A 15,619-nucleotide genomic window follows, 5' to 3' on the forward strand; every position below is an offset into this window, starting at 1 on the left:
TACATTAATTGAGCACATCTTTGGTACAGAACAGTAGTAGGTATTAGGAGGTGGAAAGTTTGGATATAGCCTCTGTTGGTGATGAGTCTGTAGAGCATGGTGGGGAGAACACAGGTTCTGGAGCCAGACTGTTGTTGTTGTTAATGCCGTCGTGTCGATTCCAACCCATAGCGACCCTGTGCAGGGTTTCCGAGGCTGTAACTCTTTACGGGAGCAGAAAGCCTCATCTTTCTCCCTTGGAACAGCTGGTAGTTTTTGAGATTAGCACTACCACATTTAAATCTCAGCTCCACCCCCTCCTGATTATGTGACTTGAGCACGTTACACTCTGTGTCCCAATTTATTCATCTGCGAAGGTCAAAAGTACTTTTCACGTGGCTTTTATGAGAATTACATTAGTTAGTTTATGTAAAGCCCCCAGCATGGTGTCTGCAGTTTTAGCATTATATGTTAGCTGGTGTCAAGATGTCAAAAATAATTATACTAATGATACTTATTTTTATTAATGGAATGAAATAAATATCCAGGTGCAAAGTGAAAACATCAAATATTTTGGTCTTTGTTTTTGAATTTCTCAAATTTGCAAATTTTAGTTGTATGTTGCTGTTGTTGTTGTTAAGTGCAGTGGAGTTGGTTCCTGCTCATAGGTAGGTTGATAGGGTTTGCAAGGAGCGGCTGATGAGTTTGAATCACCAACCATGCGGTTCAAAACAAACTTGTGGTCCAGCACATTATTCTGTGGTGCTACACCAGGACTCATTTGGTTATATAGGTGTAGAAAAACATTTTATTATTCATTATATATAACTCACAAGCATTTTTCCTACTTTCTAGAATTAATAATTAGAACTTTCTATTTATATAATAATAGCTAGAACTTTTTAGTAAAGATTCAAGTGTTTTCCTGGGAATTTAGCCTTTGGACCTCTCTATATAAGGAGCTCTGGTAGCGTAGTGATTACGAATCGGGCTGCATGGCACAAGGTCAGCAGTTCTAAACTACCAGCTGTTACGCAGGAGAAAGATGATGCTTTCTGCTCCCGTAAAGATTTCCAGCCTCGGAAACCCTGTACAGGGTCACTATGAGTCGGAACCGACTCCACGGCACATAACAACAACAACATATATAACATAGACAAATATTGAATATACCCAAATGTCTTCTGAATGGAAGAAACGTTGGTCCAGGTCTATCTTATATTTTAAATATTGTTTCAAGATATTTACATTAATTTGGTTCACTATGCCAATAACTGATATGAGTATCTATATAATCAACAATTTTATAACCAATCATTGTTATTTTCATATATTATTAGTAATCAAAGTATAGAATTCTAATAAGCAGTGCTTTAGCCTGAATAGTAGAAATATTAGCCCATCCCTGGTTAATAAAATGAATAATTGGTCTAATCTTCAATAGCTATAAGACAATTCCCCTCTTTTCCTTTCACCTCCCTCTTAGTCTCTTCTTCCTCCATTCCTCCTATTTTCGCCTCACCTTCTATATGTTCCTACCTGTATTTAGTCTGCACATTTCTGGCTTCAAGAATGTCCAACTAATCATCATTTATCAAGTGTACCACACTGTCTCTTACTCCCCTGCCTGTGCACAGGCTGTTTTCTGTTTATACTGCTTTTCCCCCTCTTTTTTCCCTGGCTATGACCTATTGATACAATATTGATATTATGTAGAGTTTCAAGGAGTGGCTGGTGAGATTGAACAACCAATCTTGTGGTTCAAACCAACCTTGCAGTGCAGTGCTTTATCCCACAGTGCCACAAGATAATAAAAATAGTACATATATTAAAAATATTGCATATGATGCATATAATAAAAAGTTTACATATAAGCAAATATACAAATATACCTATATGTGTAAACTATGTTTTTATTCAAATAACACATGCCTTATATTAAAAAAATTCTATTAAAAAATTTCATGTAAAAATGGAATGAAACGATAATAGAATTTTGCCATGAACTCTGATCATTTTTGTTTTTGTTCGCCAAACACACCTTTGCCCTAGCGTAGTATTTTTATAAGTGCTGCTTTGCTTATTTTAGAAACAAAATTAGCTTAGTGGAAGGAGCAGTTGGCAAACAAACGTAGGTGTGTGTTATTTGCATAAATATACAGTGTGTGTGTATATGTATATATATATATATATAGTGGCTGTGTGCCCTGGAGCCGGTTCCAACTTGTAGCGACCCTGTAAATTTTTATGGGAGCAGAACACCTCATCTTTCTCCCACGAAACAGCTGGTAGTATTGAACTGCGAGGAAGGGGTAGGGAAAGGGGGAGAGAATCATGGTATGGTACTATAGAATGAATACCAAACCACTAACTGCTAAGTCAATGGTTTGAACCCACCTGTTGCCTCTTGGAAACCTTATACAGGGATCACTATGGTCCAGAGCTGACTTGACAGCACTTAACAAAAGCAGTAGCATATGAATATATAAATATTTTTAAATGCCATCTAGTTGGTCACTACTCATAGCAACCCTGTATAGCATTTCTGCGAAGGGGCTCGTGGGTTTGAACTGCCGACCCTGTGTTTAACAGTCCAGTGGTTATCCCATGCAAACACTTAGAAACAGTGTTGTTGTTGTTATGTGCCGTGGAGTTGGTTCTGACTCATAGCGACCCTGTACAGAGTTTCCAAGGCTGTAAATCTTTACAGGAGCAGAAAGCCTCATCTTTCTCCCACTGAACAACTGGTACTTTCGAACTGCTGACCTGAGATTAGCAGCCCGATTTGTAATCATACCTGATGAAAGATAATGATATGTTCTTGCAATTGAAGAACATTATATTTCTTTGATGTGGTATATATTTATAGCCTGATGCAACCATGTCATTTATAGTTTGCTTTTCTCTTGAGTTTCTTATATCAATTGATAAAGTGCCCCCCCCCAGTGTTATAACAGGATATAAATCCCAATAAGGTTATAAAGGTAATGCAAGTCATTGTTTTTGCAGAGCAAATATATATTGTAATACCCAGGGGGTGTATGTGTGTGCGTGCATAAGTGTATCCTACATACATATATCCTAAATGAATACCACCTTAATTACTGTCACTGGAATAATTAATTTAGATGTAATTTTACAAATAAATTGAAGCCCAGAGCTGAAAATCAATAGTACTGTTGTTGTAATTTTTATAGATTGTAATAACACAAAATGGCAAAAACTGCTCTAAGCCCTTTACACCATTAATACCTTTTTTTTCCCCCAGAGAGTAGATTATATTAGGATTCCATTCTATAGGTGAGGGTACCTAAACACAGAGAGATTTTGAAATGCGCCCAGCCTTGCACAGCTGTGGTCAGGCCCACAGTCTGACTGCAAAGCCCGTCCGTACCTATATCCACTCCCCAACACTGCCTCTCAGATCCCACCCACTCTGCTTTCTTCGCTGCGTCATCCAGAGTCTGCCATACACTGACAATTCTGCACAGCCTGTACGTTGTTGTCATGATGGTAGTATGCTAAGAAATCACTAAGGTTTTGTTTTCTACATAAGAGGGAGTTTTATATTATGCAATATAATATGCATAGTCATGAATGTTAGATTTCAAAGAATGCTAAATTTCAAAGTTGTGTTCATCCATACCAGAGACTGTGTATCAAAAACTTGTTACTTTAGCACCATTTAAATCTTTGAATAGATGTTGCTATTGGCGCTCCACAAGAAGATGACTTGCGAGGAGCTATTTATATTTACAATGGTCGTGTGAATGGGATCTCCACAGCCTTCTCACAGGTATGATACTATTCTGTTTTCAAAAGTAAAAACGTTGATGTAAATGCACTCATAGTGACCAAAGAGGACAGAGTAGACCTCCTCCTTAGGGTTCCCAAGACTTTAAATCTGTACAGGAGCAGACAGCCTCGTCTTTCTCCCATAGAGTGGCTCACGGATTTAAACAGATGACCTGTTTGCAGTCCAACTGTTAACTCACTGCACCATCAGGGTTCCTTTTTGGTATAAAAGCACCCTTAAAATGTCCAAGGATAATGTGGACTTATTTTTCTTAAATTATTTTTTCAAATGTTTAATATTTTACTTCACAATTTTTATAATAGTGGTAAATAATCTCATGTTTAAGGTCACTTATCACTCTTGAAACTTGTCTCCCTCCCCCCCATAAACAAGTTTAAGTTCACTGCCTTTCTAATTTGCCTCTAGGTTGTCAAAGATTTCTTTTATATTTCATCAGATTTATGTTCCAAAGCAACATCATACAATTCTCAAAAAAGTCCATTTGGATTTGATTAACTGGGCCTTGTCTTGTGGCTAAAGCCCCATATTTATTAGATATTACATGGGGAGAGTAAATGCTTATTTGATGCTGTCTTGCAGTATTACTCAGAGTAGTAGGAGGAAAGCACTTTCATAATGTTTAATAAAGTTCTATAACCAAAGTTCTGGTAGCATAGTGGTTACAAATCATGCTGTGAGCCACAAGGTCAGCAGTTCGAAACTACCAGCTGTTCCGCAGGAGAAAGAAGAGGTGTTCTGCTCCAGTAGAGATTTACAGCCTCGGAAACCCTGTACAGGTTGCTATGAGTTGGAACCGATTCCACGGCACACAGCCACCAGCCAACTTCACTTTTATAATCTGAGAAACCAGGGCATTTCAGCATGTACTAAAAATGACATTCATTCCCAAGAACGCAGGGCAAAAACTGGGGATGGAGATACGGGAGATGACACTGTTTTAAAAGATATGTACATAATTTTCTCATAGCTCATAGAGTAAAGAAAGTTTTTTGTTTTTATTTTTGTCATGAACTAGATGCTAACTGTTCAGCCCATGCTGAAAACTTTTGTTTCTCTTGGACTTTTGACTTATTAATCAAAATGCATTTTGCTAATAAATGTGCCAGGGCATAGGGAGGTTCCTTATTTAACTACAGCGTTGTTTCTCTGAGATTGTTATTAAGTGCAATTAGTTGGTTCCAACTCATAGAGAATTGCTGCTGGGTTTGAACTGTGGACCTTGTGGTTAGCAATCCAGTGCTTATTGTATTTAAAACTGCTTGCCATTCAACTTACTTATTTTTCAGAGAATTGAAGGACTTCAAATTAGTGATTCATTAAGTATGTTTGGGCAGTCTATATCTGGACAAATTGATGCTGATAATAATGGATATGTAGGTGAGTATAAAATTATATTTATAGTTGGGATAAGTTCTATTGTTTATGCTGCTCTATTGTGAAGTACATAAAGCTGACATGGAAGACTTCTAATTTACTTATGATATTTTTTCCTTTTATTTCTAAAACTATTGAATCCTAGGATTTTGAAACGATCAAGTAATTTCTAAGCTTTACACTGCTAATTACCTAATGCTGCATTTCTCATTCTTGGAAAAATCAAAATCACCCATGGAAATAAATCAATCCATATGAAACAACAACAACAAAAAAATACTTGTTTTGAGTGGTGTTTTGGGGTTTTGTTTTGTTTTGTTTTGTTTTGCTTTTTAATTAGAAAGTAGGTTTCTGGTCAAATATTTTTAGTCTGATAATGAATAAAGATTTTGTTTTAGTCTGTCTGTCATCAAGTTTATATTTATAATAAAAATGTATGCAGATCAATGAAAATTCATGGATTCAGACAAAAGGGGAATGGATCTTTAGATGTTAGCCTATCTTTCCTAATTAATTTTCTGTAAATAGTGTTTTGGTATAGTCAAAGGTGAGATGTAGTTAAGTATTTATAGCTGAAAAGTAATTCTCTTTGACTAATGACGATCATTAATCTGTGTTGTTGCTTTCTATCCTCCAGATGTGGCAGTTGGTGCTTTTCAGTCCGATTCTGCTGTGCTGCTAAGGTAAGGTTGATGCATTTCATTGCTTAATGACAATTGGACTTAATTGAAAATGATGGGAGGCAATTTTAAAAATCAGCAGTGGTGCTGACCTCATAATGCTCTTTTTGGTATTCTGAAGTTTAATTATTCAACTTTAGGATACTTTTCCTATCATACATAAATATAATTAGATAAATCCTCAGGCATTGTAAATAATTTTAAACATTTAAATGAAAATTTCTCCCTATCAGTGCACAGAAATGCAATGTAGTATACAGGCACACGCTGTTAATAAAGACTTAGGAAATTGTTTGGATAATGTAAACTACTAAAATAAACCAATTGTTAGTCTTCATAAGGAAAAACAATTCTGTCATTAATATTACTAATTTTACTACCTTCTTAGGACAAGACCTGTAGTGATTGTGGAAGCTTCTTTAAACCACCCTGAGACAGTGAATAGAACAAAATTTGACTGTACTGAAAATGGATTGCCTTCTGTCTGCATGGATCTAAAGCTCTGCTTTTCATATAAAGGCAAAGAGGTTCCAGGTTATATTGGTAAGTGTGGTTTTATATAAGTAATGCCTGATGGAGTATGCATGTCTTGCCTTAATCGCTAGTTCATCTTTTGAACTCTCGTTGTTTTATCATGAAAGATCGTTTTCAGAGCTGGAGAGGGCAGCCACCTGATACGTATGTTTCTCTCTAATCTTCCAAATTCTCACTTTGTTCTAATTGATGTGTGGAGATACGTAGGAGATTGTAGTCATTTAGAGATAACAAAGCAGGAGTATCGCTTGCCTTACTGGGTCTGTAAAGTGTGGTGGTGGTGGTTATATGCCATGGAGTTGGTTCTGATTCATAGGGACCCTGCACAGGGTTTCCGAGGCTGTAAATCTTTATGGGGGCGGAAAGCCTTATCTTTATCGCACACAATAGCTGGTAGTTTCAAACTGCTGACCTTGAGGCTCGCAGCCTGATTGGTAACCACTACACTACAAGAGTCTAGAGCTGGTTTAAGCTGGAAGGTCTGGGAGAAGAAGTTTCTTTTCTTCATATTTTATCCTGTTTGAATAGTTGAAGAAATTTATATGGAATTAGGCCATACTTCTAATTTCTCTAAATAATACATATCTCTTAATGAGTTACTATGACTGCCAGCTTCTGAGACTCACCCTCATGTCCCTATAAGCAAGTCACTCTCAGTTACCTTATCTGGAGAAAGTAACATTGATATGAATCATCCAAAATGATGATTAGTCCCAAATCACATATATGTTTTATATTGCAAATCCTACACAGGGTTACTATGAGTTAGAACCAACTCAAAGGCACTTAACAACAACCATATAGGAAAATGGTCACAGAACCACACAAAATAGAATTATTCCAAGTGACTTTGAGCATGCGCTCTGCCTTTTGTTTTCTTAGCAAGATGTTCTAAGGACAAAAAGTACTTCAAAAATATCTTAAACATGATTTATTGTTATTGTTAAGTGCTGTTGAGTGGGTTCCGACTCATAGTAACCCTGTATAGGGGTTCCAAGGCTCTTTAAATCTCTGCAGGGGCAGAAAGCCCCATCTTTCTCATGTTGTGCACCTGGTGGGCTTAAACCTCTGTCCTTGTGGTACATAGTCCAGTGTTTATCATATGGAGCCATTGCACTCCCTTTTTATTACTAGTAACAGATTATATGGAGTCTTGATGTGGTGTTGTAGGATAAGCACTGGACTGCTAACCCCAAGGTTGGCTGTTCAAACCCACCAATTGCTTCTAGGAAACCTTTTAAAGGGTTGCTATGAGTTGGAACTGACTCGGTGGCACTGAACAACAACAACAGCTTAAATGCTACTATTTTGGAACTTCTGTATATAGGAGGATTAAGCAAATAACTAAAGTTATTGATGTTGTTAATAACTAGAACTCAGAGAAAAGCTTACAAAATTATTTTTTAATGTATAAAAACATCTTTTGAAATTTGTATTTTCAGATTTTTACCTCTTTCATATTTCAGATTTTTATTACTAAATATTATTTTGTTGTTGTGAATTTCTACAACAAAGCATGCACCAGTTAAACAATCTATACATGTGCAATTCAGCAACATGGATTATATTCTTAAAGTTGTGTAACTAGCCTTACTATTTTTCTACGTTTTTTCTCCCCTATAAACCCACTGTTTCCCAAGGTTCCCATCTAAACTTCCAAGCTCCTGTTGTCAGTTTGATTCCATTACAAGAACATAATGCTCAAGTCAAAAATGTTTTACTTTAAGGTTCTTCAAGTAGGTTCCAGTCTTACATAGGGACCCTGTGTACAAGACGTACCCTGCTGTGCCATCCTGGCAGTCATTGTTATATTTGAGCTCATTGTTGCAGCCATGGTGCCAGTCATTTCATTAAGGATCTTCCTCTCTTTCACTGACCCTCTACTTAACCAAGCATGATGTCAGTATTCTTTGCCAGCACTGTTAAAGGCAATAAGCCTTCTTCAGTCTTCTTTATTCATTGCCCAGCTTTCCCATGCATGTTGTTGTTGTTGTTGACTGCTGTAGAGTCAATTCCGACCCATAGCGACCCTGTATAGGGTTTCCGAGGAGCAGCTGGTAAACTTGAACCCCTGACCTTGCAGTTCAAATGGCTTTGCAGTCTGGTGCATTAACCCACAGCTGTCCACCAGGACTTCAATGCATAGAGGTAAAAATGCCATGACTTGAGTCAGATGTACGTTTGTCCTTAAAGTGGCATCTTTGCTTTTTAACACTTTAAGTAGATTTTTGTAGCAGATTTTTCCAATGCAATGCACAGTTTCATTCTGTGATTGCTGTATCCATGGGCATTAATTGTGGATCCAAGTGAAATGAAATCCTTGACAACTTCATTCTTTTCTCCATTTAACATGATGTTGCTTATTAGTCCAGTTGTAAGGATTTTTGTTTTTTTAATGTATAGTCCATACTGAAGGCTGCAATCTTTGATTTTCATCAGTAAGAAGTACTTCAAGTCCTCTTCAGTTTCAGCACAAGGTTTTATCTATGGGTCGCAAGTTGTTAATGAGTGTTTATCCAATCTTGATGTGAATAGTCTAGTTTTTTTGGATTATGTGAATAGTCTAGTTGTTTTGGATTACTTGCTCAGCATACAGATTGAATAAGTATGGTGAAAAGGTAGAATCCTGATTCACACCTTTTCTGATTTTCAACCACCCGGGATCTCCTTGTTCTGTTCAAAGGAGGTAAAGCTGAAACACTAAACTCATTTGTAGGCCAGTTTACTGGGATGGCCCTTTAAACCATGGCCTTCAACCTCCAAACCAAAGAACCAAATTTCATGAGGTCATTCATTGTACATAGCTGCTGCAGTAGCTACTTTTGTATCCTTGTAAATATATTTATCTTACTTTTTACAGGTGTAAAACTTCTTGACAGCAATTACCATAATCACTGTGCAACCCTACCCTTAATCAGTGTGATTTTTCCATCATTGTAAACCCCACTTTTCTCCTTCCTTTACATCCCATTACCACTAACAAGCTTTAGTCTCTATGCATTTCCCTTTTACATAAGTAAGATTTTACAATATTTGCCTTTTGTGATTGACTTATTTCATTCAACTCAACAGTCTAAACCACCATTGTCTTCAAGCTCCATCCATATTGTAACAAGACTTCATTTCTCATACTGACTGAACACTAATCCATTGTATGTATGATGGGGGATTCAAAACATCCATGGAAAAATGGAACTAAAAGATTATGGCATTTTTCCACGAAATTTTTGAAACTCCGTCATTTGCACCACATTTTAGGTATCCATTCATCTGTTGGTGGGCATTTAGGTTGTTTTTTTTTCTACCTTTTGGTCATTGTAAGTAGTGCTGAAATGAATAGTGGTATACAAGTCTCTTTGAGTCTCTGCTTTCAAGTCTTTTGGGTATATACGTCAGAGTGAAACTGCTGGATTATCCTAGTGTGACACTGTAGGATAAGCTCTGGATTGCTAACCACAAGGTTGGCAGTTCAAACCTACTGCTGCTCCTTGGAAACCCCATACAGGGTCACTATGAGTCAGAACCAACTGCATAGCACTTAGCAACAACATAGTAGTTCTATTTGGAAGATTTTGAGGAATTGTCATACTGTTTTCAACAGCAGTTGAACCATTTTGCATTTCCACCAGCGATAGATGATAGATAATAGTTTCCCCACATCCTCGCCAACATGCACTGCTTTATGGTTTTATTTGTTTTTGTTTTTATTTTAGTCATTTTAGTGGGCATGAAATGGTATCTCACTGTGGTGTTTGATTTGCATCTCTGATAACTAATAACTCTGAGCATCTTTCCATGTGTTTGGTGATCATTTAATGTCCTCTTAAATAATAAACTCTCACTTCAAGTCCATTGCCCAATTTATGATTGGGTTATTTATCTTTTTGTGCTTAGCTTTTCACAGTTTGTGTTGGTTCTTAAAAAAAACTATTAATTTTAATATATTTACAGTGTTCTATGTAACTGTTATCATTTCAAAAATAGTAAAATAAATGCTTTTAAGTAATTACTTACGTTCATTGAAATTCTCTCTACATTTTTACAGTTTTGTTTTATAACATGAGTCTGGATGTGAACAGGAAAGCAGAATCTCCATTGAGATTTTACTTTTCTTCTAATGGAACTTCTGACGTGATTACAGGAAGCATGCAAGTATCGAGCAGAGAAGTTAACTGTAGAACACACCGAGCGTTTATGCGGGTAATGTAAACTATTTCTTATGAATGAATATATAAACTTCAAATATTCGCAACAGAACAGTAAGACTCTAATTATATTTATCTCCTTTTGTGAAATGTAGTTAAGTGTAACTGTTATTTCCTCCTGGATTTGTTGACCTATTGCTTTCATGTCACAATGTTGACTAGTCACAACCTGGATAATTCAAAGTTCACATTTTACATCTTCATTTGCATGGATCATCCTTTACAATGTCACTGGTTTTAAAGATTTGCTTTTTTCTACAGTTGCCATTATATTATTCTTGTCTGTATGTTGAGTACCAGTGAGTCCATTTCAATTCATAAGAACCCTATGCACAGAAGAATATATCACTGCTCAGCCCTGCCGATCCTCACGATTATTATGTTTGAGTCCACTGTTGTAGCCTCTGTGTCTGTCGGTCCATCTTGTGGAGGGTCTTCCTCTTTTTCTCTGACCCTCAACAGTATGATATCCTTTTCCATTGACTGACCTCTTCTGATAACATAGCCAAAGTAAGCGAGACAAAGTCTCACTGTCTTCTTTTCCATGGTGTATTCTGGCTGTGGCTGTACTTCTTTCAAGACAGGTTTGTTTGTTCTTCTGGCAGTCCATGCTATATTCAGTATTCTTTGTCACCACCATAATCAAAAGCATCAGTTCTCCTTGGATCTTTTCTATTCATTGTCCAGCTTTCTCCATGAGGTTGAAAATGGCTTGGGTCCAATTCAGCTTGGTGAAATTTTTGCTTTTTAACACTTTAAAGAGGTCTTTTGCAGTGAATTTGCCCAATACAATATGTCATTTGATTTCTTAACTGCTGTTTCCTTGGACATTTATTGTAGATGCAAGTAAGATGAGATCCTTGACAACTTTAATCTTTTCTACATTTATCATGATATTGCTAATTAGTCCAGTTGTGAGGATTTTTATTTTCTTTATGTTAAGTAATGTTAGCATACAGTAATTCATTCTTAAGACTGCAGTGTTTGATCTTCTTCAGTGTTTCAAGTCCTCTTTACTTTTAGCAAACGAAATCTATATATTGCAGTTTGTTAATGAGTCTTTCTCAAATCCTGATGCCATGTTCTTCTTCATATAGTCTAGTTTCTCAGATAGTTTGCTCAGAATAAGTATGATAAAAGATATAACCCTGATGTACACCTTTCCTGCTTCCTATGTAGTATTCTCTTGTTCTGTCTGTATGTTGCTGTTGTTGAGTGGCGTCAACTCAGTTTCTACTCATAGCAACACTGTATAGGGCTTCCAAGGAGTGACTGGTGAATTTGAACCACCAACCTTGCAGTTAACTTTCGGTTAGCAGTCCAGTGCTTATCCTACAATGCCACACCAGGACTCTGTCTATATATCTGGTGGTAAGTGTACTTGTTGAGTAGATCTGTTGAAACTTCAGTTTTATTCCATGGTAGTTTTTTGGGTGGGGAGTAGTAGTTTTTCTGTTCTGGTTGTTTTTAACATGATTAAAAGAGCCGAATCCAACATGGCCATTTTGGATTGTCTTTGTCTCTGTGCCAGCATTGTCAGTGGCGTCAGTGGGAACTTGAACAGTTGTACCATGGTGGGTTTCATCTCTGGGACTGGGATGATGGCACACATGATGATTAGGGATGTGTCCTGCCAAGGCATAGTCAATTTCATGTTTCTTTTATTAAACCACACATTCCCAAACTGATCATCACATTCCTTACGTTGGTCAAATGTTATCATATGAAGCAGTGCCAGGTCTTTTTCATTAGGGAATGGTGTACTTTATCAGAAAATCTATTGTCACAAAAAAAGCCAAACTATTCCCAGGAGCCCTTTCTGGGATTTCAAATAGTAGCATCAGCTTGGAACTTAATTTTCCCTTAGATAGTTATTCCAAGCGAATGCAAGCAGGCATCAAGATTCCAATACGCTATAAATGCTAAAAGCAATAATCCCCATGCTAGTTCCTCATTTCCCTTTACAGGTTTTATTGTTGTACTAGAATGAAACTATTAGATGGGCGACCGCCAAAAACATAGAATAATATTAATACAACCATCATTTATGTAGTAGAGATTAAAGAGGTTCTCCTTTTGCATCCTTCACAGATGTGGCTGTACAGAGGTTAGTTCATTTTAGAGACACATATTGAGACCATATTAGAGGCAATAAAACATTAAGTGTTCACAAAGAAACACGTTGTGTTGAATTTGTAAAAAAATGATAGCAAATCAACTTGCTTTATTTAGTCATATGTTTCTTGGCATTCTTCTTATAAATAAGGGCTTATGAAAATTGTGCATTTACTTTAGAATGAATTTGTAATGGAAATTGCATTGTAGCAAATGTTTCTGTGTTTTGTTGTTTATATACTTAGAAAGTTACCGTGGCATTGACAGCGGCAAGATCGCCATTGATTTCAGGTCATTTAACCAGGAGGTGTTTGTGGAATTTAAACAAAAGAAGTTCATGCTGAGATTAGTATATAATATGTTTTTTTTAATAATAAGATTGACTTTTTTCTCTAGTATCTTGTCTCCTTTTCTTGCTTTTGTTTAGGACACATTTCGAAATAATGTATAGATAGGGAAAAAGCTATTTAACCCTTTCATTTTCAAACAAACCCAGAGAAGATATAAAAAAACATGGGAACAGTTTCCTCAGCCAAGAGTTATATCAAGGAACCCTAACTGCTACTTAGAAATGAGTGAGAATGTAGTGAGTGCATTTTCCACTCCCACCAGTGTGCTATCCCAAGACTTTCGGAAACGTGAACGATCCATTAAGCTGCTACCAATTGAAAGAATAAGACATGAACCTGAATTCTTCTGTCTTCATAGTAACAGTGGATATGAAGGTGGACAGTGGTCAGTATACCTAGATTGCTTCTTTGTCCATAAAACATGACTAGTGTCAAAAGTGTTAATACCCATATGCATTCCATCTCAACACCTTTTATAAGAAAATGAGGTAGCGCTTGTAACAATGTTTGTAAACTCTCAATCTCCAAGTCTCAGAGGATTCCCTGCCTGCTATTTGGATATGTTTTACTTGTTCAGTTGTTTTCATTAGCCATATCAATTAAGCTTCATTTTTCTGTTTATTCAATTAACTTATTAGATATTTGTTGAGTTTCTGTATTGTGCTGGGCATTCCTGGGTGGTAAAAATGGCTAACATGCTAACCTGGTGCATTTTGCCAGGTTTTGTTTGAGATACTTTTGTTTTAGTTTGTTTTATCTTCAAAGGTAAATTTATCAATGAATGAAACAGAAGAAGAGTTCTACCTTTGCTCAGCCTATATTCTTGTTGTGGGAAAACAATCAATATGATAAAAATGAATTTTTTTTTTACCATATTTTAGAATAAGATAAAGACGATGGAAGAAAGAAAAAGGAATTTTGTATCCCCAGAGTCTTACTTATATACATAGTAAGCTTATTTGTAGTTGTTATTAGGCGCCATTGAGGGATTACCAATTCATAGAGGCCTTATACACAACTGAATGAAACAATGCCTGGTCCTGCGCCAATCTCACAATTGCTGCTAAGTTTGAGCACACTGCTGTGGCCATTGTGTCCGTCCGTCTCGTTGAGGGTCTTCCTCATTGTCACTGACCCTCTGCTTTACCAAGCATGACATCCTTCTCTAGTATCTGGACCCACCTGGTAATAGGTGGAAGTTTGAGAAACGAACTCTGGCCATCCTGGCTGTACAATAGGTTGCTTGATTTATTATTGCAGCACAGATTTGTTTGTTCTTCTGGCAATCCATGGGACTTTTAATAGTTTTCTCCAACACCATAACTCAAATGCATCAATTCTTCTACAATCTTCCTATTCGCTGTCCAACTTTTACATGCATATGAAGATATTGAAAATACCTTGATTTGGGTCAGGTGCATTTTAGTTCACAAACAGTCGTCTTTGCTCTTGAACACTTTAAAGAGATTTTGTGCAGCAGATTGGCATAATACAATATATTGTTTGATTTCTAAGCTTCCATGAGTGTTGGTGGTTGATTTTAGCAAAATGAAGTATTTGACAATTCCAGTCTTATCTCTATTTATTTTGTTGTTATTTTTTAGTCCAGTAGTGAGGACTTCTGTTTTCTTTACATTGAGGTGCAACTCATACCAAAGGCTGTGGTCTTTGTTCTTTATCAGTATTTTAAGTTCTCTTCACTTTCAGCAGGCAAAGTTATATCTCTGCATATTGCAGGTTGTTAATGAGTTTTCCGCTAATCTTGATGCCATATTCTTCCTCATATAATCCAGCTTCTCAGATTACTTGCTCAACATAAAAATTGAAAAATATGGTGAAAAAAATACAACCCTGGCATCCACTTTTCCTGATTTTAAACCATTCGCTATCTCCTTATTCTGTTTGAATGACTATCTCTTGATCTATGTTCAGGTTCCTCATGAGCACAAGTAACTGTTCCAGAATACTCATTCTCCGCAGTGTTGTCCATAGTTTGTCATGATCCATACAATTGAAAACCTTTACATAGTCAATAAAGCCCAGGTAAAAATCTTTCTGGTATTCTCTGCTTTCAGCCAACGCCCATTTTATATCAGCAATGCTATCCCTTGTTCTACATTCCCGTCTGAATCTGACCTGAACCTCTGGCAGTTCCCTGTCAATGTGCTGTAGCTATTTTCAGTTCTCTTTAGCAAAATTGTACTTGCGTGCAGTATTAATGATAGTTTCCAATGATTTCCGCATTCTGCTAGGTCACCTCTCTTTGGATTGGGCATAAATATACTTCCAGTCAGTTGGCCAGGTAGTTGTCTTCCAAATTTCTTGGCAGGGATGACTGAGTGAGTGCTTCCAGTGCTGCATCAGTTTGTTGAATGATTTCAATTGATAGTCCATCAATTCCCAGTACCTTATTCTTTGCCAATGCCTTCAGTACATCTTAGACTTCTTCCTTCATTATCATTGGCTCTTGATCATATGCTTCCTCTTGAAATGGTTGAACATCATTTATTTTTGGTACAGTGACTCCATGTGTTCCTTCCATCTTCTTCTTTTTTTTTTTTTTTT

General features: G+C 36.7%; 1 protein-coding gene across 1 annotated transcript in view; it reads left to right on the forward strand.

The window, feature by feature from the left end:
• The window catches only part of ITGA4 (integrin, alpha 4 (antigen CD49D, alpha 4 subunit of VLA-4 receptor)), a 111,814-nt gene that overhangs the window by 53,187 nt on the left and 43,008 nt on the right, over positions 1-15,619 (forward strand). Inside the window, exons 11-15 of the mRNA XM_006864009.1 lie at positions 3,681-3,775; positions 5,083-5,173; positions 5,808-5,853; positions 6,239-6,393; positions 10,430-10,584. Coding sequence (XP_006864071.1) covers positions 3,681-3,775; positions 5,083-5,173; positions 5,808-5,853; positions 6,239-6,393; positions 10,430-10,584 — 542 coding nt within the window. The remainder of the gene's footprint in view (positions 1-3,680; positions 3,776-5,082; positions 5,174-5,807; positions 5,854-6,238; positions 6,394-10,429; positions 10,585-15,619) is intronic.

Source organism: Chrysochloris asiatica, unplaced genomic scaffold (genome assembly GCF_000296735.1).
Source record: "Chrysochloris asiatica unplaced genomic scaffold, ChrAsi1.0 scaffold00059, whole genome shotgun sequence".
In the NCBI taxonomy this organism is placed as follows: domain Eukaryota; kingdom Metazoa; phylum Chordata; class Mammalia; order Afrosoricida; family Chrysochloridae; genus Chrysochloris; species Chrysochloris asiatica.